Genomic DNA, 27,480 nt, shown 5'->3' with positions numbered 1-27,480 from the left:
CCGGCAGCCCCATGCAGCAGAACAAATGGCAAAATGAAGCAGAGAAACTCCAAAATGTCAGAAGTAAAAAACATTTATTTCAAAAACATAAGCTCCCCGGCTCACGATGGTCCTATAAAACCTGCCACCATATTGCACTCTGGGCTCTGTGGGCACACACGGAAGACTTAGGATCTGGCCAGACCGAGATCAAAGGTGGGGCCAGCCACGGGGAGAGGCAACACGGCTCAGTGACAGGCAGAGTGGAAGGCAACTCAGAGTGGGCTCCATGCCATGCCCACTGACAAGGAAGGCCTTAGCCTGAGCCCGATGACGGAGGGCTTTCCTCCTGGACCACGGCTGTCAACACCAGGGCCGAGGCGGCGAAGAGGCCGCTAGGAGAGGCCACAGACTGCACCGAACCGGCATTCTGCTCTGGTTTGGGGTCAAAATGGCCTCTCACAAACTAAAAAATACTAGTAATTCAATGCTTCCCCACCCATCGGTCTGGAGAAGTGCCTGCCAGCTGGCACACTCAGAGGAAGCAAGCATCAGGTGACAGGCAGGCACACGGGTGTCCAGCCGCCTGAGGTGGGCTGCACCCAAACCTGGCTGGGTGGGATGGAGGCCCGGGCGGGCTGGCCAAGCAGGGAAGGGCCGGGGCAGTGGTGCTCAGAGTGGAGTCCCGGGCAGGCAGCACCAGCATCGGGGTGCGGGGGGCCTGGAGGGGGGGCACCAGAAATGCACACCGTCCAGCCGATGTGACGGGCCCCGCCGCCTAGTGCAGCCGCAGGTAGGAAGGGGCAGAGTAGTTGAAGAGCAGGAAGTCCATCCTGTAGAGGTCGAAGAGGCGCCGCTGGTAGAAGGGGCTGATGTCCCGGAAGAGGCGCTCGGCCAGGTCGCGGGCGGCGGCCGCCTTGGCCCGGGGCGGGGGCGCAGGGAAGCGCAGGCCGGGCGCGCCCACCAGGCCCAGCACGAAGGCCGCGTCCTCCGCCAGCGTCTCGAACTTGCCCACCACGTCGTAGCGCAGGCGGCACGGGTGGCAGAGGGCGTGCGCGCGCTCCCAGTGCTCGTTGAAGGGCTCCTCGCGGCGCGTGCGCGGGTCCAGCAGGTAGGCCAGGAACTCGGCGAAGCGCACGTCGTGGCCGCGGGCCAGCGCGTCGGGGTGCGGGCGCGGCCGCAGGCGCCGCACGATGCGCGTGCCGTAGCGCCGCTGGAAGGCCGCGCTGTAGGGCCGCGCGAACTTGTTGCGGTAGGCCGACGCCAGGCGCTCGAAGGGCTCGCGCACGAAGAGGAAGGCCAGGTAGGCGCGCAGCCGGCGGTTGATCTCGGCCGGGCTGAAGTCGGCCAGCGAGGGCAGGCGGCCCGGCGCGTGCGCCTCGTGCGCGGGGATGGCGCGCGGGTCGCCGCGGGCGCGGCCGCTCAGCGCCAGCAGCACGCGCTTCCAGTTGGTGCAGGCCACCTTGGGCACGTAGCAGTAGAGCAGGCCGTGCGCGTCGTCCACCAGCACGTGCCGCAGGTCCTCGGGCCCCAGCAGGCGCTGCCGGCGTGTGTGGCGGCTGCAGGCTCGGCGCAGCAGGTCGCGCCGCTGCCGGTGCACCTCGGCCAGGGCTGAGTGCGGGCCCTGCAGGCGACAGCGGAGGTGGGAGAGCGGGGCGGGGGGTGGGGGGGTGGGGGATGGGGTCGGCGCTGCGGAGCCCTGCACCCACCGGGCCGTGGCGACGGAACAGGGGATTCGAACCCCAGCACTGCCACCGATCACTGTGATTTGGGACCCAGATCCTAGACCAGAATTTGGGGGGAAAATGACTCTAACCTCACTGAGGCAGGTGGAAGGATGTGACAAGTAGGGTTGGGCCCTCGGGACCAAGGAGGTTCTGATGATGAATATGACGGTGTCAGAGTAAGCCTGATGGAATAAGTATGTCATCAGAGTGGTGAGCGTGGGCACAAATTGAATATCAGGATAGTGTATAAGAACAACAGCTTTAATTCCATATAGAGTTGAAAAATGCAGCCACTTGCAGGCTACTGAGATATTTTTTTGTTCAATAATAAAATTTGGGGGTGATGAAAGTGTTCTGTAGTTAGAGAGTGGTGATGGTCATGCAGCCTTGGTCACTATAGACCATTGAAGGGTACACTGTAAAAGAGTGAATTTTATGGCATGTGAGTTTTATCCCAGTTACGAAAAGAGCCTTGTGAGTGTTTCCATTTCAGGGAAGGACAAAGCAGCACCTGAAATGGTAGGACACTGGGTCCAGTGCCTGCATAAGAGTATCTGCCATTGCTGGGTGGGGAGGGGAAGAATGTGTGTGGGGGGGAGGTGCTCATTTGCGCTTCTCATGCCTTTAAAAGTATCCAGAAATCCAAGCAGAAATCCAAAATACTTCAAGTGATAAAAGCTAAAGTACACAAAGAACAGGAGTTAACATGTCACATTTTGGGTTTACAAAGGGTGAGGAAGGAAATAAAAGATGTTTCAGAAAGGATAGGTTGTAGGCAGCCTCACATATTTTAATTTATTTTTTTAAAGATTTATTTATTTGCTTCAGAGAAAGAGAGAGTGAGTGAGCATGGGGGGGAGGGGCAGAGAGAGAGAGAATCCCAATCAGACAACCCTGCTTAGCTTGGAGCCTGACATGGGGCTCCATCTCACAAACCCGAGATCATGACCTGAGCCAAAATCAAGAGTTGGACACTTAACTGACTGGGCCATCCAGGTGCCCCGGGAGCCTCTCTTTTAGATATATATTGAAATTGTCACATACTAAACAAGGTTGGAATTTGCTTCCAAATAATCCCAAGTAGGAATGGAGGGAGAGGGGTCTGGATGAAACAGGGCAGAGTTGATCACTGTTCAAACTGGGTGATGGGAATGTGGGGGTGCATTGTACATTTTACTTCTGTATATGTTTGAATTTTTCTCAATTAAAACATAAAGCAGAAAAAAAGGACATATATACCTGTAGGTATGATTCTGGAAAAGTGACCTAAGCACATGACAGAGCATTGGACACTACACACATGTCTAGAACATGCCTGGAAGGGCACACAGGGAACGAACTGGTCGCCTCCAGGGGTAACCAGGGCCAGGGTGGGAAGGAGAGGTACTCTTCACCGCATATACTCGTTTGAAGGGTTGAATGCCCTATCATGTGCTTATCTTACTTTTTCAAAATCTCACAGAGGGGTGACTGCCAATCTCAGAGCAGTGAGGGGCGTGAGAGCACTGAGAGGATCCCTTTCCCTCTAAGGCAGACTCACAGGACTGGCCTCAGAAGCCTGGCTTCACCTGGGTGCCAGGAGAAGGCTGTATTCAGTGGCCCCACAGCCAAGCTCTGCTTTCAGCTTCCAGACATCCTCACATATTTCTTGGGGCAGGGAATGTTGGCCATCCACCCACCTGTCAGTCATCCTCCCTCCTTGCCAGCAGACCCCAGTTGTGGTAGGTCATGTGCCAAGCCTTGGGGAAGAACCAGTCATAGCAGCCTCACACAACTTCATGAAAGCTATGGGTCCTGGGGTGAACATCTGGCTTGGTTTGGGCCAAGGAGATGTACAGGGAAGTCTGCTAGATGGCTCCCAGGAAAGACTTTCCTTCAGCACAAAAAGAGAGGGCTCCTGAAGGAAAAAAATCTTTGCCTCAGCCCCTCCCTTTCTGCTTGGGGTACCATCCTGTGAGATGTCCGGAGCCCTGGCAGTCATCTTGAAGTCATGAGGCACAAGATGTATCATATGTCAACATTCAGAGTATGATGATGGACAACGTGTTGTTGCTGTACCAAGGGCTGTTGGTTTCTGAGCATCTTGGGAAGTAAACACCGACTGTCCTAATGACTTAAAGTCAGCTTTTATGTTGCTTGGAGCCCCATAAATACCAAGATAGTCAATACTATCTCCATAGAAATGAGAAAACTGAGGCTCAATACAAATGAGTTGCCTACAGCTCTCAAGTAGGGAAGCTGGGACTCCCAACTTAGGTCCCTTAGGACTCAGAAGCTGGGGCTATGCCCACTGGTCCAGGAACAAATCCTACAGTTACAACCATCTCTCCCAGCCTGACTGGACTCGGCTGCCTGGATCCTTAGCCTGGCTCCAGTCCTTATGAGCTCTGTAACCTTCTCTGTGTCCTTGGCCTCCCTGTACCTCAGTTTGCTCATCTGTAAACAGGGATAACAACAGGCCTACCTTATAGGCTTGCCACGAGGACTAAATAAGTTCACAGAATTGGAGTGTCTGGTACACAGTTAGCCTTTGTTGGCCAGATTATTTTTATTACTCTTATTTCTCCAGCCACAGGTGCTAAGCTCCCAGGGCCTTGACACCCAACCGTCAGAGGGACCTCAGGCTGTGAGGGGGCTGAGTCAGCCCCATCTGCCCCTCAGAAGCCTGTGGAACTAGTGGAACCCAGGATCCTGCTGAGAGCCTGGCCTGCCCTCAGCTTGCTGTGTGGCCCAGAGCAAGCCAGTTACCCTCTCTGAACCAAGGCCTCCACACCTGCAACCCAAGGGTGTGGGTCAGATAAGCTCCACAGGCCCCTTTGGCTCAGCCCTCAGGGATTCAGTGAACAGCTACTTACCCAACCTGTCTGATCATTCTCCCCAGCTTAAAACCCTCTATGGTTTCCCTATTGCCCTCGCCCCACCTGCCAGGCACCACCCAAGCTGCTGCCCACTCCTGGCTCACCTCGCACACCCTCTTCTGTTGTCTGTCCACCACCAGGCACTTGGCCCTCTACTCTTTGCTTCTTAACTCCTTCTCTGCAGGTCTCAGCTCCAATGTCCCTTTCTCAGAGAGGATCTCTCTTCCCCATCTAAACTAGGACCCTCCCGGTAGATCTCTTGTCGCACCTTGTACTGCCCCTTTCGATGCAAATCAGCTACAGGTTAGTGCAGGTGGCAATGATGGGATGATATCTGCCTCACCTGGGCATATCAGCTGCCCCAGGTCAGGGATCCAGCTGACCTGCTTGCCACTGGATCAGCAGCAGCCTGAGCACAGCCTGCATACACTAGGTGCTCTACACATGCTGTCTGAATGGGTGCCTCTCCTCGTGCCTGCTGGTGTGTGTGTGAGCCAGGGGCCCGTGGCTCTCGGGGGGGTCTAACTGCGTGTGTGTTTGGGCTGTGCCTGGTCCCAGCAGGCCCACAGCGGAAGTGGAGTGCCTGGGCCGGTAAGCCTCCTGGTCCGGGTGCCTAAGAACAGTGTGAGGACAGGGGCTCCCTGCATGTTTCCCTATTGCAGCAGATACTAAAATCTGGGGGGTCACTTAATTCCTGTCTCCCCACTAGACTGTCAACTTCCTGAGGGTCCTTTGCTCTTTTATATCCTCAACACATGGCAGAGTGCCTGGCACAGTGTGGCTTCAGTCTGTTGTTGGGTGGATGATGGATGGGTAGGTGGGTGGGTGGGTGGAGACCCCAGGTCTCTCAGCTTGTCCGAAGATTTGCCCTTGTCACAGGCATTCTCCTCTCTGCACAGGGCCTTGATTTGCAGAGGAAGCCTCCTCAAGCCCTACTGTGGGCTCTAGTCCCAAGACAGCAGGTCTACACTAGGGTTCTCAGTTTCCCGTGGCTGGAGGTAGAGGGAGGGATCACTGGGCAGGGGTCTGTCCACCTACCTGGTCCAAGTCATAAAGCATCTTCAGGGGACTCCTCCTCTTCCCACTGAGCCAGCCAGAGCCCAGGCTGTTTTCAAATGCTATGGGGCATAAGGAAAGAGGCATCAGATGGACTGGCTGTAGCCCTTAGGAGACTTGGCCAACTCCCTTGGGCACATTTGATCTACCTCTGGGACTCAGTTTCCCTCTTGTATCTCATCTGCCTTGGTGGGGTGTGGGGCACTGATAGGCCCCCTAATCCACCAGGCCAGCGTCTTTGGTATCGCTCCTGTCCCCATGTCCTACCCTTCAGAGTTGGAGGACGCCAGGCAGGCAGGGATGAGCGGAAAGGTGGTACCCAGCCCACAGCCCTCTGTTAAAGACCTGACCATCCAACCTTATCCATCTCCTCTGCCTTCATTTCATGCCGCGCCCCTACCAGCCCCATGTCCATGGAGCCCTCAGGGGCTCACCAAGCTGGCTGGTGGTCCAGCCTCCCCAGATCCTAGGTGTGGGCAGCCAGAAAGGGCTGGGTAGCAATAGAGGTGGCACAGCCAAGCTGCAGGTTCTCCAGTGGCAGCCCACCAGGTCACATGACCTCCATGGACTCCTACAGCAGCCTGTACTTCCCTGGCCAGTGTGTATGCCGCTTCGTGGTAAATGCAGGTTTCACTGTCTCCTAGGCTGGAAGACAGTGTGCAGGAATACAATCCATCTGTCTCAGTGCTGCACTCTTCAATCTTCCTAAAATTACCAAAAACTCTGCTTACTAAATTTATTCTTTTACTCTAAATGTGTTTTAAGGAATATCTTCCTATATATTCAATTAATGTGAATAATATTATTAGTAATGTAGTTGATTTAGATAAGCATAGGCTCATGATCTTATGCTTCTTGGTCATATTTTTCTAAAGTATGATTATACTTATTAATAAATGAATAAAGTATAATGCAGTCTTCAAAAAGATCACCAAAATTGACAAAACTTTAGCTAGACTGACCAAGAAGAATGAAGTCTCAAATTACTAAAAACAGGAATGAAAGGGAAACCATTAGAATGGAATCTTACAGAAATGAGAAAGGCATGAACACTTGTACAAAAGCAAATTAGATAGCCTACACAAAATGGACAAATTCCTAAAAAGATGCAAATTCCTGAAATTGACCAAAAAGAAATAGAAAACCCCAATGACATATAACAATTATATGTATAATGTATATGTATAACAATGTAATATATAATAATATGTATAATAATGTAATGTATAATAATATGTATAAATACATTGAAGTAGTAATGTAAAAAAAAAACAATGCCACAGAGAAAAGCCCAGAATCAGATGATATTCACTAGTGAATTTTACCAAAATTTAAAGAAGAATTAACACCAATCTCTTCCAAACTCTTTACCCCCTTCAGAAAAACAAAACAGAATTGTGGGGTGAAAAATACCTTCCAACACATTAGATGAGCCCAGTATTACCCTGATGCCAAAACCAGACAGAGACATCACAAGAAAAGAAAACTACAGAACATTATCTCTTATGAACATAGATGCAAAATCCTCAAAAAAAAAAATAATAATACCAGCAAACTGAATATATAAAACATATAAAAATGGTTATATATAACCAAGTAATATATATCCCAGGAGTGCAAGAGTGGTTCAACATACAAAAATCAATCAAGGTAATACACCATATTAATAGAGTAAAAGAAAAAACCCACATAATTATCAATACATGCAGGAAAAGTGTTGCACAATATCCAATACCCTTTCATAATAAAAATACTAAACAAACCAGAACTTGAAGGGAACTTCATCAAATTGATAAAGGCCATCTAGGAGAAAACCCACAGCTAACATATTTAATGGTGAAAAACTGATGCTTTACCTCTAAGATCAGGAACAAAACAAGGGATACCCACTTTTACCACTTCTATTCAACAATGCCAGGGTAATTGGGCAAGAAAAACAAAGAAAAGGCATCCAGAATGGAATGGAAAAAGTAAAATTATTCTATTTGTAGATGACATGAATATATATAGAATATATATAGACTATATATAGTATATTTATAGAATCCACCAACTATTAGAGCTAAGAGCTAATAAATGAGTTCAGCAAGGTTGTAGAATAAAAGATCAATATTCAATAGTGAATTGTATTTCTAAGTACTAGTAATGAAAAACCCAAAATTGAAGTTACAAAATCATCTCCACTTACAACAGCATAAAAATATTAAGGATTAAATTTAACAAAAGAAGTGTGAGACTTATCACTGAAAACTACAAGACATCATTGAAAGAAATTGAAGACCTGAATGAATGGAAAAATATCCCATGTCCATGGATTGGGAGATTTAATATCATTAAGGTGGCAGTACTCCCCAGATTACACATGCAATGCAATCCCTATAAAAACCCTAGCTGCCTTTTTTGCAGAAATTGACAGTTGTTGACAGTTGACAGTTGATCCTTAAATTAATCAGAAAATTCAAGGGATTGGGGCACCTGGGTGGCTCAGTTGGTTAAGCGTCTGCCTTCGGCTCAGGTCATGATCCCACGGTCCTGGGATGGAGCCCTGTATCAGGCTCTCTGCTCAGCGGGGAGTCTGCTTCTCCTTCCCCTCTGCCTGCCTCTCTGCCTACTTGTGCTCTCTGTCTCTGTCAAATAAATAAACAAAATCTTTTAAAATTTTTTGTTAAAAAAAGAAAATTCAAAGGATTTAGAATGTCTAAAACAATCTTGAAAAGGAACAAACTTGGAGATCTCACACTTCCTAATTTCACTACTTACTACAAAGCCACAGTAATTAAGATGATGTGGTGGTGGGATAAGAGAGACATATTGATTGATGAAATAGAATTCACAGTTCAGAAACAAACCTTTACACTTAGGATCAACTGATTTTTTATTAGGGTTCCAAGACAATTCAATAAGGAAGGAACAGTCTTTATGATAAATTTTGCTGAGAAAATTGGATATCCACATGTAAAAGAATGAAATTGTACCACTACCTCAAACCATATACAAAAACTAACTCAAAATGGATCATAGGCCTAAATGTAAGAGCTAACAAAGACTCATAATGAAAACATAGACATATATCTCCATGATCTTTGAGTTGGCAGTGATTTCTTAGATATGGCATCAAAAAAACAACAAAAGAAAAAATAGATAAACTGGACTATATCAACAAAAACTTTTCTGCTTCAAAGGACACCATCAAGAAGGTGAAAAGACAGCCTACCAACTTGGAGAAAATATTTTCAAACCATATATCTGATAAGGGACTAGTATCCAGAATATATAAAGAATGCCTATAGGGTGCCTGGGTGGCTCAGTTGGTTAAGCGACTGCCTTCGGCTCAGGTCATGATCCCGGAGTCCTGGGATCGAGTCCCACATCTGGCTCCCTGCTCAGCGGGGAGTCTGCTTCTTCCTCTGACCCTCTCTCCTCTCATGCTCTCTCACTCTCTCTCTCTCAAATAAATAAAATCTTAAAAAAAAAAAAAAAAGAATGCCTATAACCAAATGATAAAAGACATAACCCAACTTTTCAAGTAGGCAAAGGATATGAATGGACACTTCTCCAATAATATACAAATTGCCAATAACAGATAAAAAGATGCTCAGCATCACTAGCTGTTAGGAAAAGTCAAATCAAAACCTCATTAAGACACAACTTCTCACCCACTAAGATGGCTATAATAAAAAAAGATAAAAACAAGTATTGGTGAGGATGTGGAGAAATTGGAACCCTTATACTTTGATGGTGGGAATGGAGAATAGAGATATTTTGCCACAGAAAACAGTTTGGCAATTCCTTAAAAGCTAAGCCTAGATGATTCTGGAAAGATGACAGACTAGGAACACCAAGAATCTGTCTCTCCACCCAGGCAACAACTGTACTGGCAGAATCTATCAGATACATCAGATAGACCTGGAATTCTGGAGTCCATTGAAGGCTTGCAACTTCCAGGGGAAGGCTTAAATGGTAAATGGTGGTAAATTTCAGTCAGTTTCAGCTCTTTCTTAGCTCAGGGCATCCACTCACCCCCCACCCCAGCCACATGGCAGGCAGCTGTGCATCTGTTCTTGGAGCAGCTTACATACAGCATGCAAGAGCCAGAGTGGGCAAAAAGGATCCTATTCTCCAAATATCAGAGATCTGTGCTTTGATCAGTTATACCTCCCCACATTGTTGCAAACCCCTCACACTCCACATAAAGTGACTTCCAGGAGACTTAATGAGCTGGTTCCTTTTCCCCACCTTTCATTTTTCTCTTTTCCCCTTTTTGGAGCCAGACATTAAATACTAAAACATTCAAAACAACTGCATAGGTGGGGAAAATTAGAAACTGACTGTGAATGCCCAGGAAGAGGCTCAGAAAAGACCTAAGAAGACCTTAAATTTATACCTTGGGCTGAACCTCAGCACAGAGACAGGCTACAACAATCAGAAAGACAAAAACAGAAACTAAAAACAGCAATCACTGAGAAAGAGAATCTGCTTTCCAGAGCTACATTATTAGATTCAAATGTCCAGTGTTCAACAAAAAATTAGAAGTCATACAAAGAAACGGGAAAAGTATGGTCCATTCAAATGAAGAAACCAGTATAAATTCAAAATACAATGTATTATTTTAGGATGTTCAGTGTAATCCCCATGGTATCCACAAAAGAAATGAGAAAGGAATTTAAACATTTTACTACAAAAAATAAATTGATTAGGCACAAAAGTAGACAGTAATACAGGAAATGATGGATAAAAAAACTATAAGTCACAGAGAAGACAAATAACAAAATGACAGATGTTCCACTTTATCAGTAATTACTGTAAATGTCAATGGATTAAACTCTCCAGTCAAAATGCAGAAATTGGCAGAATGGATAAAAATATCTGACCCAACACTATATGCTGTCTACAAGAGACTTACTTGAGATCCAGTGACACAAAGTGGTTGAAAGTGAAAGGATGGAAAAAGATATTCCAAGCAAATAATAACAAAATAGAGCAAAGGTGACTATATTAATATCAGACAAAATAGACTTTGAATCAGAAAAGTTTACAAGAGACAAAGAAGAACTTCCTATATAAATAAAAGTTTTAAAACAGGAAGAAGAACAATTATAAACATTAACTTATCATCAAAGTATATGAAACAAAAATTGACAGAATAGGAGGGAGAAATAGACAGCTCTACAATAATAGTGGAGATTTCAATACACCACTCATAATAATGAACTGAGCAACCAGAGAGAAGATGAGGAGGGAAACAGGGGACTTACATATCACAATAAACCAACTAGATCTAATAGACACATACAAAACACTCTATCCAACAACAACAGCATACACATTCTTCTCTAATGCATATGAAGCATTTCCCAGGATAGTCTATATTTTAGGCCACATAATAAGTCATGATAGATTTTAAAAGACATATATCATACAAAGTATGTTCTCTGACCACAGCAGGGTGAAGTCAGAAATCAGTAACAGAAGGAAAACTGGAAAAATTCACAAATTTGTAGACATCAAAGAATACACTTATAAAAAACCAGTGGATCAAAGAAGTCACAAGGGAGATTAGAAAATACTTGGAGACAAACAGAAATGAAAACAATATACCAAACTTATGGGATGCAGTGAAAGTGCTTAGGAGAAAATTTATAGCTATATATGCTTACACTAAAAAACAAGAAAGATCTCAAATCAGCAACCTAACTTTACAACTTAAGGAACTAGAAAAAGAAAAAATAAACCCAAAGCTGGAAGAAAGAAGGAAATAATAAAGATTAGAGCAGAGATAAATGAAATAGAGAGTAGAAAAATAGGGAAAATCAATAAAACCAAATGTTGGTTCTTTGGAAAGATCCACAAATTGACTAACCTTAAGCTAGATGGACCAAGAAAAAAAGAAGATACAGCTTACTAAAATCAGAAATGAAAGTGGGACATTACTAGTGACTACAGAAATTAAAAAAAACAACAACACAGGAGAATACTATGAACAATTGTATGCCAAAAAAATTGGATAACCTAGATGAAATAGACACATTTCTAAAAACACAAAATGTATTAAGACTAAATCATGAAGTAGTTAGAAAATTTGGAAAGACCTATAACTAGTAAGAAGATCGAATCAGTAATCAAAAATTTCCTGACAAATAAAAGCCATGGGCCTGATGGCTTCACTGCTGTGGTCTGTCAAACATTTAAAGAACTAATACAAGTCCTTCTCAAACTTTTCCAAAAACTAAGGAAGAGGGAACACTTCTTAACTCATTCTGTGTGGCCAGTATAACTCTGACTGGGGGAAAAAAAGCCAGACAAAGACACTACAAGAAATGAAAGCTACAGACCAATATCCCTTATGAATATTGATGCAAAAATTCTCCACAAAATACTAGAAAATGGAATTCAACAGCACAATGAAAAGATTATGCACTATAACCAAGTGGGATTTATTCCTAGAATTCAAGGATAGTTCAACATACAAACACCCATCACTGCAATACATCACATTAAGAGAATGAAGGGGAAAAACACAATCATCTCACTTGGCACAGACAAAGCATTTGACAAAATTCAACATACTTTCATGATAAAAAAAAAAAAAACCACTCAAAAAACAAGGACTAGAAGGAAAGTACTACAACACAATATAAACCATATATGAAAAACCCACAGTGAACATCATACTCAATAGTGAAAGACTAAAAGCTTTTCCTCTACATCAGGAATAAGGCAAGGATGCCCATTTTTGCCACTTCTAATCAATATAATGCTGGAAGTTCTAGTCAGAGCAATTAGACAAGAAAAAGAAAGAAAAGGTATCCAAACTAGAAAGAAGTAATAAAATTATCTCTGTTTGCAGATGATATGTTCTTATATGCAGAAAACCTTAAAGATTCCACACACAAAAACTGTTAGAACTAATAAATGAGTTCACCAAAGTAGCAGGATACAAAGTCAACACACAAAAATCAGTTGCATTTCCATACACACACAATGAACAATATGAAAAGGAAAGTACAAAAACAATTCCATTTACAATAGTGTAAAAAAGAAGAAAATACTTAGGAATTACTTAACCAAGGAGGTGAAAGACTTGTACAGTGAAAACTACAAAACACTGCTGAAATAAATAAGACACAAAGAAATGGAAACATGTCCCATGTTCATGGATTGGAAAACTTAATATTGTTAAAATGTCAGTACTACCCAAAACAATCTACAGAGTCAATGCAATCTCTGTCAAAATTCCAATGACATTTTTTTGCAGAGATAGAAAACCCCATCCTAAAATTCATATGGGACCCCAAATATATCTTGAAAAAGAACAACAAAACTGGAGGACTCACTCTTCCTAATTTCAAAACTAACTGCAAAGCTATAGTAAAAAAACAGTGGGTGGTGTAAGGACAGACATATAAATCAATAGAATAGAATAAAGAGCCCAGAAATAAACCCTTACATATATGGTCAAATGATTTTGACCATCCAAAGGGGAAAGGATACTCCTTTCAACAAATGGTGCTGGGAAGACTGGATATTCACATGCAAAAGAATGAAGTCGGACCCTTATCTCACACCATATACAAAATTTGACTCAAAATGGATCAAAGACCTAAACATAAGACCTAAAACAATAATACTCTTAGAAGAAAGCATACAACAAAAGCTTCATGACATTGGATTTGGCAATGATTTCTTGGATATGACCAAAGGCACAGGTAACAAAAGAAAAAATAGGTAAATTGGACTTGACGGAAGTTTAAAAACTTTGTGCACCCATAGTATCCAATATCTATAAAGAACTTATCAAACTCAACACCCAAAAAACAAATAATCCAGTCAAGAAATGGGCAGAAGACACAAACAGACGTTTCTCCAAAGAAGACATAAAATGGCCAGCAGACACATGAAAAAAGGCTCAACATCACTTGGCATCAGGAAAATACAAATCAAAACCACAATGGGATACCACCTCACACCAGTCAGAATGGCTAAAATTAACAAGAAAGGAAACAACAAATGTTGGCAAGGATGTGGAGAAAGGGGAACCCTCCTACACTGTTGGTGGGAATGTAAACTGGTCCAGCCACTCTGGAAAACAGTATGGAGGTTCCTCAAGAAGTTAAAAATAGAGCTACCCTACGACCCAGCAACTGCACTACTAGGTATTTACCCAAAAGATACAAAGTGATCCAAAGGGGTACCTGTACCCCAATGTTTACAGCAGCAATGTCCACAATAGCCAAACTACAGAAAGAGCCCAGATGTCCATTGACAGATAAATGGATAAAGAAGATGTAAGATATATATATGTGTATATATATATCTCATTATTATATGTATGTAAAATGGAATATTACTCGGCCATCAAAAAGAATGAAATCTTGCCATTTGCAATGATGTGGATGGAACCAGAAGGTATTATGCTAAGCGAAATAAGTCAGTCAAAGAAAGACAATTATCATATTGTCTTTAGAATTTAAGAAACAAAACAGAGGATCATAGGGGAAGGGAGGGGAAAATAAAATACGACGAATCAGAGAGGGAGACAAACCATACGAGACTCTTAACTCTAGGAAACAAACTGAGGATTGCTGGAGAGGAGGTGGGTGGGTGTAACTGGGTGATGGGCATTAAGGAGGGCACATAATGTAATGAGCATTATACATTATACACAACTGATGAATCACTGAACTCTACCTCTGAAACTAATAATATCCTATATGTGAATTAATTGAATTTAAATAAAATTAAACTAAAAAAATTTTTGTGCACCCAAAAACAACACACAGAATAGGAGAAAATATTTATAAATTAGGTATCTGAAAGGGGATATATAGAGAACTCCTAAAATTCAACAACAACAAAAAATAAAGTCAAAACAGGGCAAAGGACTTGAATAGCATTTCTCCAAAGAAAATATACAAATGACCAATAAGCACATGAAAAGATGCTCAACATCACTAATCACTGGGGAAATGCAAATCAAAATGATAATGAGATACCACCTCACACCCATTATTATGGCTACTATCAAAAAAAAAGAGAGAGAACAAGTTTTGTTAATGTGGAGAAATTGGAACCCTGTGCAGTGTTGGTGGGGAGATAACATGGGGCAGCTGCTATGAAAACAGCATGGAGCTTCCACAGACAATTAAATTTGGAATTACCATACGACCCAGCAATTCCTCTTCTAGGTACATACCCAAAATACTTGAAAAAGCAAGGCGTCTAAGAGATGTTTGCACACCCATGTTTACAGCAGCATTATTCACAATAGCTAAAACATGGAAGCAACCCAAGAGTCCATGAAGAGATGAACAGATAAGCAAAATGGGGCCCATTCCTACAGTGGGTATTAGCCTGGAAAGGAAAGCAAACTGACACACACTACAACATGGATGAGCCCTGAGGAGATTATGCTAAGTGAAAAAAGCCAGTCACCAAGGACCAATCATGAATGATTCCACTCGCAGAGTACCTGGAATAGTAAAAACCAATGAGCTAGAGAGCAGGTGATGGTCACTGGGGTGCAGAGGGGAGAACGGGGAGTTATTTAATAGGTGCAGAATTTCAGTTTTACAAGACGAAAGAGCTCTGGAGAGGATGGTCACACAACACTGTGAACGCATTGATATCACTGAACCGTACACTTAAAAATGATGAAGACAGCAAAATTTATCTTACGTGTATTTTACCACAATAACAAAAATTTGGGAAAAAAAATTAAGCATAGAATTAGCCTATGACCCAGCAATTCCACTCCTAGGTACACACGCAGGAGAAATGAAGACACATTCACACAAACACTTATGCACAAATGTTCCCGTCAGCATTATATTTAATAACCAAAACCTTAAATGTCCACCAGAGGATGAATGGATAAATACTGTGGCACATCCATACATATTCATCCATAAAAAGGAAAGGAGTACTGACCCTGGTCTCCACATGGCTGGATCTTGTAACATTGCACTCAGTGAGAGGAACCAGACTCAAAAGGCCACATATTATTTGATGCCATTTACATGAAACATCGCAAATCGACAAATCCATAGAGACAGAAAACAGTGGTTGCCCAGGCCTGGGGGACACGGTGGGGGGGATCACTGGGAAAGTGGGGAGTGACTGCTAATGGCTAATATTCTGGAATTATATAGAGGTCATATCGCACAGCTTTTAAATACACTAAAAACCACTGAATTGTGTACTTTAAAAAAGTGAATTTTATGGAATGAGAATTAGATCTCAATGAAAATAAAAATACTGATCATAAAAAAAGAATACATGCAAGGGCATTTTATGTAAATCTAGCTTACAAATTTAGTCAATGGCTATCATAATATATTCCTGAATTCCTAAGAATATTGCTTATTCATAAGAAGAGTATCTTCAAGAATTCAGGATCATATGAGAAAAGAATATATTCGTAAGACGGATGAACGTTCCCATGACCCTTGGCTTTCAACAAAATGAAGAGTCTTCAAAATGCTGCCAAGAATACATTAATCGAAAAGATCCAGGCGTTTTCTTTAAGACATGTTTTTGACGAAGAAATAAACTTGGAAAATTTGATTAACTATTGGCAAATTGACCATGAGTGGTGGTTCTCAAATTTTAGCATGCATAGATGAAAACATAGATTACCTGGCCTCACATCCCGAGGTTGTAGCCCCGTAGGGCTGGAGTGGGGCCCAAGAATCTGCATTTCTAACAGCTCCCAGGTCATGCTAATGCTGCTGGTCCAGGAGCACACTTTGAGAACCGTTCTATTAGAGCCATACCTGGCAGAGGTTGGTTGAAGGAATGAATAAACGACGGCTGGATTGACCTCACCTTGGCCTCCAGAACCTTCGGTGTGCATCTGAAGCCCACTGTCCTGGGCCTCCTGGCATGCCTCTGGCAGCCTCAAGCTCCCTCCCCACTCCAGTGTCCTGGGAACAAGGCCTGGGCTCTTCTGTAGCCAGGGTGCCGGGACAAGGCGAGGCCCTCAGGGCCTACCTGTATCTTGGGATTTATCAATGGTCCTAGGACTTGAACCTCTGTCTCCTGGCAGCTGGACACATCCCAGCAACACCACTGTCATCGGACAATGAGCTGACCAGAGGTGGCAGCAAAGTTGGCCGGCCCCTCAAAGTGCAGTGGAGGCCCCGGGCTCAGGGCTGGCAGGGTGGCCGCCGCTGCTGGCCTAAGTGTAGCTGTAGCCCCCAGGAGAGGCTGGGTCACATGAGCACAGCACCACCCACAGCCGGGGGAGGAGAGGTACCCACATTCTGTGGATGTGTTACTTGTGGCTCAAGGTCACCCACTGAGCTCCCTTCAGGGCCACAGCCTGGGCTTGAGGAAGGGCTGGTACCCACTGAGGGGTTGCGGTGGGGGAGGTGCCCCTAGGACCAGTGAAGCACACCTAGGCCCATTTCTACCCCAAGGCCCCACAACTGGGAGGGAGGCACCCAGCCTTCAGAAACACCAACCCTTGTGTGGGGACTCTCATTTCCTGCTCAGGCTCCAGCCTACAGGAAAGCAGGTCCCATACCAGACCTCAGCGGCCAGTGGGTGAGGGTCAGAGGGAACAGGCACCAGAGTGAGGCCCTATTTATAGAGTAGCTGTGGCCAGTGATTACAGGGCTGGGCTACCCCACCCCCTCCACCCCTTCCTGCCACAGAGATCAGAAGAACCTACAGTCTAGTGGGATGGGCAGGCTGGCCATGGAAGGGGACAGATGGGTCTAGGAGGGCCGGAAGGGGATTGCCTTGAAGATCCCTGGATCCAGTCCCCCACTCTGGAAAGCTGGGGGCTTGGCTCTGAGGGCAGGGTGGCCCCAAACAGGGTCACACTGAAGCATCCCCCAACCTCTGCTCTGGTTGCCCCAAGCCTCTCTTGGCCTGTGTCCTCCACCCTGCAGCCCCTCCATGAGGCTCCAGGTCCCAGGCTCCCTGCCAAGGGTACCATGGAGCAGACAAGCCAGGGAAAGCCAGGTCTCACAGCCAGGGAGGGGCCTGGGCCAGCCCAGGGCAGCCGCAGGTAAAACCGCGGTGGGGTTCTGCTTTGAAAAAGGAGACAAAAATAGCAGAAGGTTATTGGGGGGGGGGGGGCAGGGAGGTGGGAGGGACTGGGGGTGCCAAAGATGCAGACAGAGAAAGAGACAGGCTACACACAGTGACAGGAACAGAGGCTGGCAGGAGGAGAAAGAGATCACAGTGGGGAAACCGCTGGAGTTTTGAAACAGCTCAAAGCAAAGCAGCTGGGGTGAAGGGAGGAAGCAATGCGGGGTGAGCTGCCCACAGTCTGGGACAGCCCGGTGCCCATGCCCAGAGGGCTCCAGGCCATGGAAACCATGCAGCCCCAGCCTCAGGAGCAGACCACAGTCCCCGTCCAGTAGACCAGTGTGAAGACCAACCCAACACCCTGCAGTGCCCACTGCGTGTGGCCAGGAAGCCCCTAAGAGAGCATGGCAGCTGGCAAAGGAGGCAGCGCTTTGGTGGGGTCAGGGGAGCCAGGGAAGAAGCACCTGGGGCACAGCCCTGGGGTCAGCCAGCACCTGGCACTCTGCTCGGTGCTTTGCACACATGGACACATTTACTCATATCAGGTAGAAACTATTATTATCTGCATTTGACAGGTGGGGAAACTGAGGCTCAAAGAGGAAAAGAAACATGCCTGAGGCCTCAGAGCAAGTAAAGCCCAGAAACGGGATTTGACCCCAGGCCACAGCGCACATCTGAGGGCACATCTCTTGGGCACCCATTCTGCCCGGCACACAGCCCCGCCCAACCTCACAAAACCTACAGTTAAGTGGGTGAACCGCCATCCAGGCAAACTGAAAGCAGGAACCCAATAAATGGCCCTTCGCACACCCACCCCTAAGGACAGGCTTCCCCTTGGAGCCGGCAGGGCGCAAGTTGTTCTGTGGGCCATTTGAAACTTCACCATTTGGGGGGGAAATACTGTTTGGTGATTCCCAGTCCAGCGAGCAAAGATTACATGTGGTTTCTGGTTAATAAGTTCTAGCTGGGCATAGTGTTGCAAGACCAGACAGGCAGGGACAGCCAGGCCCAAACTGCACAGACAGGCCCCAGGGACCTTGATGGGGGAGGGGGAGGGAGGGTTTCCCCAGCCCTCTCAGTCCCCTGGGTGACCTGGGACTTCAGGGCTGACCTGCATGTCCCCAGGTCAGGGACATTGCCTCTGGTAATCAGGCCCATGGAGGAACACATTAACAAGCCCTTCACAAATAAAAAACAATTCCACTTTTTTTTTTTAAATTGTTTTTCTGAAGAGAAAGAGATCTTTCCACTTGTATTTAAAATTCAAACTCTATTTGCTGGATTCCACAAACCACCTGGAATGGAACCCCTCTTGGGTGTAGTCTCATCACCTCTGCCTGCAGAATGATCAGGAACTGCCCCTGCCCCCTACCTCCCACCTCCTCCATGGTAGTCAGCTCAGGGCAGCAAGCCCCTTTGGCTGTGTCCAGGATAATCACTGGTCTCCTTATCCAGCTTCTTATTTCTCTTCCTTCTACCTTGGTGATCTTAAAACCTACATGGCTTCCTACTGGCTAACAAATTCCTGTTTCTTCCCAGAGCCACCTCCTGGTGCACCTCCCACCCCCCCCCCCCCCCCCAACCCAGCTCCAGCCACACTGGTCTTTCTGCCAAGCAATAAATACATTAGGTGAATTCCCACCTCAGGGCCTTTGCACTCTTCCTTGGCTGGGATGCTCCTCCAGGAACGCTTATACTTTAGAGTAAATACTTCATGTTCAGATTTCAACTCAGAAGTTCCCTCTGGAAAGAGGGTCTCTCCAATGAGCCACACTCCACACCAGGATCTTTCCCAGTCTCTCCTTTTAATTTATTCATGGCATTTATTACCGCTGAAATAACGTGGTTTGTATATGGGTTGATGTCTGGTTGCCTCTTCGGAAGGTCAGCTCTGTAAGAAGGGGACTGTCTTCTTTTCTTGTAATCCCTGTACCTCACCTAGTGTCAATGAATATTTATTTAAAGACTGATAGCCCCTTATGGCCATAGGGAGAGTACCCCAACTCCTGGCCTGCTATTCAAGGCCACCTATGACCGGCCCGACTTATAGTACTTTTCTGCCTTCCACCCTACCACCTCTTCCCATAAACCCAGAGCTCTGCCCACAGCACAACCCTTAGCACACCAGGCCTTTCACTCCTCCATGCTTTTGTCTGTGCCATTCCCTCTGCCCCAAATTCCCTTTCTTCATTTTCCCACCTGGTGAACTTCTATGCAGCCTTCAAAGCCCAACCCAAATACCCCTGCAGTGTAGAGTAGAAAGCATAAAGGTTAGGGATTTAGACTAGGATTTAAATCCTGGCCCCCCCCACTTCCTAGCTGGGTGACCTTGAGCAAATGACTTCCCTTTTCCTGAGCTTAGTCTCTCTGCAAAATGGGATTACTAATGCCTACTCTAGTGAGCCATCCATCTTGCCAGCTAGACTTTTCTCATGGCAGTCTCCGAAGGCCTGGAAGGTGCCTCTGTGCCCTGGGCACTCTGGCAGTATCTGAGAATGAACAGCAGGGTGGTGAGCATCTATTTATTTGGTTGCCAGCAGCCACTCCCCCTGCTTTGGCTAGCCCTCTTGATTTCCCTCCAGGAATGAACCTGCTTATGTCCCATGCACGTGGTTCTGATAGGCGTCCTTCTCCCATAGCTGCTGGGATAGGCATGTGACCAGGCCTAGCCAATCAGAGCATTCCATCCCCTTCTGCCACAGCAATTGGCTCAGAGGTGGATACCATGTGACCCAATTCAGGCCAATGAGACACATCCTTGAGACTCTGCCTGGAATTATCAGTAAAAGAGCCCTTCCTTTGGAGTGAGAGAGAAAAGCTGAACCTAGAGCTGGAAACATGGTTTCAGCCCCTGGATCCACGCATTCCTGAAGGCAGCCATATCTGGCTTAAGTTGGCCTGAGTTGAGATGTCCACACTGAGACACTGTCCTCTGGGTGGCTCCAGTCTCTGGTTCCTCACTTGCCTGTGAGAGACTAGGGGCCAGGACGGAGAGGAGTCAGAGCATGTAGAGTTGGGCATCGGGGCCCCACTGTGCAAGGGAGATGAGGGAGAGTCTACGGGGTGGGGCCCTGCAGGGGGCTCAGGGGGAAGCAAGGGACACAGGGCTGCAGGGGGAAGCCGCCTGCTCAGGCCTCCTCTGGCTACCCCTGCAAAGATCCCTGGCTTCTGCGCTGACGGGCCACTGCTGGGTCCTAGGGGGCCCTGCTCAGCTCCAAGGCCAGGCCTATGTCAGTCCTCACCGACCCACCTCAGCCCTGGCACTCCAGCTCCCCAGTAGTCGTTGGGCATTTATTTCTGTATTTATTCTGCATAGAACCAAAATACTGGTTTTTCATTAAAAGCAATGGCTGGCTCTAGGGCTGCTAGGCTGCATGACTGCAGGGGCACCCTGACTATCAGGCACCCCGCATTCAGTCTGTACAGTTGTCTCTGTGGCCTGAGTCCCCAGGTGCTGTGGTGCCAAAGAAGGAAGGGGATGGAGAGCGAGGAGGAGAGAGAGTCAGGGTCCCCACCTGAGCTTCCTGGGTCCTTCCCCACCTGGAGACCTTCCAGGAAGGATGGTGAGGGAAATCTCTGTTAGCACACATCACCCTTGGACCTCGGACAGGAAGCACTGGACCCCAAGAGAAGGGCTGTGGCCCGGAGGAAAGAAGGGCCACAGTCCAGCCTGCAAGAAAGGGATGGGCTCCCCTGGGAATAAGCCCCCCTCCACCCAACCTCTTCTACACTCTCCCTTCCCTGCCCCCAACCCAGGTCCCCTAGAAGTGGACAGAGATTCCAACCTCAGGAAAGATGCGCAACCCTTGCAAACCTAGGAAAGGGATCTGGCCCCTCCCAATGCCGCCCCTGTGAACCCCTGTAGCGGATTTAATGTGGTGGCATGGAGACTCTCCCTGCGTGTGCCTCTGGGGATAGAGGATGCAGACTGGAGATTTGGATTTTTAATATTAAAAATGTAAGGTCTGCAAGGGCAGGGATATTAGTAAGTTTTGCTGTCAGCCCTAGAAAGGCACCTCGCATGAGCACGTGCCCAGCAAATATGTGGTCAACAGGGTTACAGTGCCATGCCCAGGCTGGGACACAGAGGAAGCAAAGGGGACAAGAGGTGACAGTGGAGGTGCCACTGGGACCCTGGGGTGAGGGTGGGTGTTGAGGGCAGCAGTATCCTGGGCAGCTGTCCCACCTTGCCCCCAACATCTTCTTCATCCCCAGGACCCTAGGCACTAACTAGGTCAGCATTTGTGGAATCCTGGGGGCCGAGGGGTGCCAGGGTGGGCTGCTCCAGACTTCCCCACTAGTAAATGGGCAACAGGGGCCCCAGGCCTATAGTGGCAGCCTTTCAGGGGTCCCCTGCCCAACGTGTGGCAACACCTTCTGCTTTGGAGAAGGAGGGGACTGTGCCAGACCTACCTGCCTGGAGTAAGGTGCTGACATTCCTCTTGTGCCCCAGAGCCCTAGCCCCAGGCCAGGGGCCCACCCCCACCGCACCCCCTTCCAACATGCTCAGAGATGCTGAAGGCCCTATTGAGGCCAGTTTCAGAGACCCTGGACAGCAGGGTCCACCTCCAGCTGGACGGTTGGCAGAAGGCCTTTCCACCTAGCTGTTTCCCTTGGGGTCTGCCAGGTGCATGTGGGCCAAACATTAGCACGCCCTCACTGGCTTCTGGGGTCAGGGGCTTTAGCTCATGGCTCGGGGGTGGGGGGCGGGGGCGAGAACCAGCAGAGGAGATTGGTAGGTTGGTTTAATTAACCTTCTTTTGTCATGGCCAAGGTATTCACATGGCAGGGAAGCCCAGTGGGATACACAGCCCAGGCAAAGACTAGGAAGGGGGACCACAAGTCCCTCTCTCTAGCTCCTGCTCTCTTGGGTTTTGCATGAGACAGTCAAAAGGAACAAAGCACAGAGAGTGACCAGTACCTTGGCTCATTTCTCTTCTCTCAGACCTGGGTAGAGGAGGAGAGGAGGTAGCAGGAGAGATGTGTCCAGGCAGAGGAGATACGTGCAAGCCCAGAGATACAGACACACAGAAGCCTACCCAAATGTACCGACTCCTCTGTAGATACCCCCCAGACACCCCCCACACCCAGGGCCCAGATGCTCTGGCCTTTTCTCTTTCTCACATCCCACCCCAGGGGCTGAGCGCTGGGGCCTGGGAGTCCAGCTCCTAAGTAAACATTTGTCTGTGAATGACTGGGTGGACAGAGACTGTCATGGTCATAGACCATAGGACCACAGCCCACACTGTACTAGGGGACACTCCACTCAGCTAGGACACAGGAGCACCTGCCATGAACCAGGAGCACCACTCCCAGATGGCCTGCCTGCTCATGGAAAGGGGGTGGTGGTAGAAAGACTGACCACATCTCCCTTCCATGGGCTTGGAGAGGTGTCTGGATGGCTGAGTCCAGGCATAGGGGAAACAGTGTGAGTGGCAGGGTGACTGGGTAGAGCTCTGGTGAGCACTAGAGAGGCCCTCTCCAAGCCCTGCTCACCTGGACCCCAGCTAAACCCTGGCCTCCAGCAGTATGGGGGTTTGAGGGAAAGCCGGAGGGGGAAGCCCCTCACCCCAGGATGAAGGTAGCACAGTGAAACCCCTAATCATGACAGCTGGCCCTAATCATGACCAACCACTTTCTGTCTGCTGTCTCATTCTCATCTCCCCAGAAGCCCTGTAAGGAAGAACTTGAGCACTCCATGTGATAGATGGGAGTACTGAGGACCTGGGAGGAGAGGGACTAGGTCATCCAGCAGGTAAGGCTGTGGAATGACCCTTATCCACTAATCTAGACCCAGCCAGGTGGGTGAGTGTCCCCCCAAAAACAGATTCCTCAGCCTCATCTCTTGGGCCAACTTGACCCCGCTGCCCACAGTCCCTGCCCACCCTGGGGTGTGATTATTTACTCCCTGGGACCCTGCCTGGGAGTCACCAAAGATGAGACTCTGAGGATTCTCACAGAGCGCACACAGGGAGAGGGAGGAGAGTGGAGACCTACCCCTTACCCACATATCCCTGCCCCCTACCCCAACACACTCACACCCAGGAAAGGCAAACAGAGCCAGAGATGGGAACACACTGCTGACTGGGCACCTCAACCCCCAGGCGGACTGTGTAGGCTGCAGGTTAGCCATCCACACCTGTTCCTAAATCTCTCTGGCCTTAGTTTCCCACTTTGTGAAATGGGGAGGAGATGAAGTGAATTTAAGACTCAGCACATGCCTGGCCCAGAGCAGCTACTACACCCTGCGGAGTCATGGCTAGCTGCCTCAGTTTCCCCAACCAGACCATGCAGTGGGTGCAAAGGAGCCCCAAGTTCTTCCCCGTGGGAACTTCAGGCGGAGCAGGGCGGCAGCGCCTGTGCCACAGAGGGCCCGCCTTCAGGACCAGGCGGCCTGAAGCTTTCCCAGCCCACCCAAGCTTATGCCAAGGGGCTTCGGGGCGCCAAGGGGCTTCGGGGGCAAGGTAAATGAGGCTGCCTTCCTGGGTGGGCCCAATGCCCTCTAACACCCACAACTGACCCGGATCCCTGGGCACAGGCTGTGAGGCCCAAAACGATCACGTCTCCTGGGCGTCGAGAGACCAACTCCCGAGGGGCGCAACACCCTTGCGGGGAGCTGGGGCATGGGCGCGGGTGCCTAGAGCCTTTCTGCCCCCCACCCCCACCTCCTACTCCCAGCCCGGGAGGAGACAGCAGGTGCCCCATGGAGGGGCCCGACGGGCACTCACCCGGGCGCAGGGCGCGGGGCGCGGCGCCCAGGAGTAGGAGCGCAGCCCCCAGACACGCGGCGGCCAGCGCGCGCCGCCGCCAGCAGCGCCTCCCCATGCTGCGCGGGGCCCGCGGGGCTGCAGTCCGCCTTGTCCGGCGGGGGGCAGCAGTGCCCGGCCCCGGACCCGCCCCGGGACTCGCCCCGCCCGGTCCGGCCCGCCCGGCGGCGCGTACCAAGGCACGGCGCGGGGGTGCGAGGGCCCCGCTGGCGGGCGGCAGGGTGGCGCGGCGGCCGACCGCTGGGGACTGAGGTGGTGGACGACGGCGGGTGGCGAGCCTCGCTCGTCCAGCCTCCACGCCCTACACCCGATCAAGTGGGGCTGCAGTCCAGGGCGCAAAGGGGAGACTGGGTGGAAAGAACCCTGTCGCCCGGTGAGGCTCCGCCCCCTTCAGTTTGCCCTGGGGGTACTATCCTCCACCCGAGGCCAAGAAGCCTTGTCATCAAAGTGGCAGATCGGTGGGTCGGAAGTGCACTGTGTCCTCTTGTGTTTTTTTGCTGCCTTGCATGCCTGGGGGCCAAGGGCTGGTATGGGGAGCAGCCCTCTGTACATAAGCCCCTCCCGCATCTTCCATCCCCAGCATCAGGCCTAAGAGCACCTCTTACCTCCCCCCAAGGCCAGCCTGTAGCCTTGTTTTCCACAGGTGTCTCCAGGTCCTGCCTGAATTCTGGCTCATGCAGGTCCTGGCCAGCTCTGGGAGGAGAGGTGGGAGTTCTCAGTTCCTGCCCTGCTGGGCATCAGGGCCTTTGGGCCTCACCTGGTCCTGGCACGGGATCCACTCTCCAGGTGAGCACTCAGCTTGCGCAGGACTCCTGTGTGTGAGGGGATGAGAGTGAAGTCCCGCCTTTGAAAGAGAAACATCCAGCTAGCCCTGTGGGGTGGGGAGACCAGGAAGCAGGCCTGACCTTCGCGCCTTGCTGCCCAGAAGTCAGGCTAACAGGGAACCAAGGGTGCAGCTGATGCCGTGTGCAGGTGTGTGCATGTGCACTTGAGTCAACACTTGGCGGTGTGAGTGTGTGGGAAAGGGTCCTGCAGTAAACTACAGTTTTATAGCTGCTCTTGAAAAATCCGTTTCCAAACCCTGCAGGTGCCACTTAATCACCACGTGAGATTGGGAAATTTGCCTAACCTCTCTGTGCCCCAATTCCCTGTACAACGGATCCGTGAGGGCCATCTAAATCCTAGATGTTAGTGATGAATTAATTTATTTTTACAGTTACTGCCTGTTTCTGGCAGAAGACTGGCTTCTCTTACAGCGGTGATACGAAAGTTCCTTCCTATTACATTTTTTGAAGTTTTAAAGGTCTATTTGAGGAAACATGTTAAGTAAATAATAGTTCTGTTGGCTTAAAGATATGGCTCCAAAGGGTGATGATACGTCTCAAATGGCAGAGAAGTGGGAAACGCCCCTCACAGATAAAACCAGAAGCTCCTTATTATGGCTTTCCAAAGGACCTGACAGAGAGCCTTGGGATGCGTCCCGCTCAGCCTTGGGATGCGTCCCTGGCATCACTTGGAGAAGCACCCAAGCACCTCAGGCAGGGCTGCTGCTGCTCTGGGCCCAGGGCCCAAGGATTTCCAGCCATGTACGTGCCCGTTGGGCCCCAAATCTAATCTACACTTGCATTCCAGATCCTACCACCCTCCCCCCACAGTCTCTGTAAGGGGTCCCAGCCTCTGGGGCCTTCGGGCAGGAGTCTTGGTCTCCTGGGCTGCCACCTGGTGGCCAAAGCTGAGAACAATGTCTCAGCCTATCCCTGTGGAGAAAATTCCTGGAGACCTGATCCCTGGAGGCCCATGGGGGGTGCCTCAGTGTGGGGTCTTGGGATGGGGGGGTTGGATATGCCTTGCCAGAGGCCCAGAGCCTCAGTATCTTCCCTGTGAAGACACTTTCTGCAGCCTCTGTCCTCTCAAATGTCCTCTCATTCCTTCAGCAGATACTGAATTACCCACTCTGCGCAGGGGCTCCAGGGGAGAGAACAAGGTAGGCTCTTTGCCCTCATGGAATTTATATTATAGAATGGGAAGGGCATAGAAAACAGGAAAAAATATATAAGATCATGCCAGGTGGTAAATGGTGCAATAAAGAGAATAAAGCAGGATAAGGGATGGGAAGTATGTATACCGCACATAAGGAGCGAGGATGGTAGGCGCAGGCCTCGGGGAGGATGTGACACTTGAGCGGATATGAGTCAGGTGAGGAGGAGCCACACAGGTATCTGTAGGAGGACATTTCCAGGCAGAGGACCAGCCCTTGCTGAGGCCTTGATACGATGTGCCAGTAGCTATTACCTAACAAATTGCTCTAAAATTTAGCAGCTTAAAACAACCATTTAAATTTTGCTCACAAGAAAGACAATTATATGATTTCACTCTTATGTGGAACTGAAGAAACAAAACAGAGGAACATAGGAGAAGGGAGGGAAAAATAAAATAAGACAAAATCAGAGAGGGAAACAAACCATAACTTAACTCTAGGAAACAAACTGAGGGTTGCTGGAGGGGAGGTCGGTGGGGGGATGGGGTAACTGGGTGATGGACATTAAGGAGGGCACTTGATATCATGAGCACTGGGTGTTCTATGCAACTGAGGAATCACTAAAGTCTACCTCTGAAACTAATAATACACTATATGTTAATTGATTTCAAATAAAATAAAAAATTAAAAAAAATAAATTTTGCTCACCATTTTGTGGGTCAAGATTTGGGGAAGGGGCTGAGTTCGATGCTTCTCCCTGGGGGTCTCATTCTACTGCATCAGATGGCAGCTGGGACTGGCCATCTGGAGGCTGCTGGGGTGGCCATCCCTGATGGCGCTCCCTCATGCGCCAGAACCCAGCTGGGCAGTTGACCTCAGCACCTCCACATGGCACACCCCAGCCTGGGGTCCCGGGGTACTTGGGCTGCTCCACAGAGTCTCAGGCTTCCTTCTGTTGGTTACCCGATAACCACGAAGTTTAGCTCAGACTCAGGCGACAGGACCATACGTACCCTGGCATCACTTGGAGAAGCACCCAAGCAAGGATTTGCTGGCATGTTTTAAAACCACCGCTGGTA

General features: G+C 48.5%; 1 protein-coding gene across 1 annotated transcript; it reads right to left on the bottom strand.

The window, feature by feature from the left end:
- Positions 1–55: 55 nt before the first annotated feature.
- Positions 56–24,527, bottom strand: CHST13 (carbohydrate sulfotransferase 13). The gene is made up of 3 exons (XM_034997289.1): positions 24,385–24,527; positions 5,603–5,682; positions 56–1,603 (listed from the first exon to the last, which is right to left on the bottom strand). The coding sequence occupies exons 1-3, from the start codon at positions 24,479–24,481 to the stop codon at positions 758–760; spliced, it is 1,023 nt and encodes a 340-aa protein (XP_034853180.1). The 5' UTR covers positions 24,482–24,527; the 3' UTR covers positions 56–757.
- Between the last annotated feature and the right edge of the window lie 2,953 nt (positions 24,528–27,480).

This window comes from Mirounga leonina, unplaced genomic scaffold (assembly GCF_011800145.1).
Source record: "Mirounga leonina isolate KUSES-001 unplaced genomic scaffold, KU_Mleo_1.0 Mir_94, whole genome shotgun sequence".
Classification (NCBI taxonomy): Eukaryota; Metazoa; Chordata; class Mammalia; order Carnivora; family Phocidae; genus Mirounga; species Mirounga leonina.
The sequence above is the reverse complement of the archived record's forward strand: the minus strand, read 5'-3'. Positions and strand labels throughout refer to the sequence as shown.

Excerpts from the sequence above, each read along its gene's own strand:
- CHST13 (XM_034997289.1), bottom strand. The coding sequence starts at position 24,481 with ATGGGGAGGCGCTGCTGGCGGCGGCGCGCGCTGGCCGCCGCGTGTCTG. Across the intron at positions 5,683-24,384 it reads GCCCCGCGCCCTGCGCCCGG|CATTTGAAAACAGCCTGGGC; the intron begins GTGAGTGCCCGT and ends TATGCCCCATAG. Across the intron at positions 1,604-5,602 it reads TGCTTTATGACTTGGACCAG|GGCCCGCACTCAGCCCTGGC; the intron begins GTAGGTGGACAG and ends TGTCGCCTGCAG.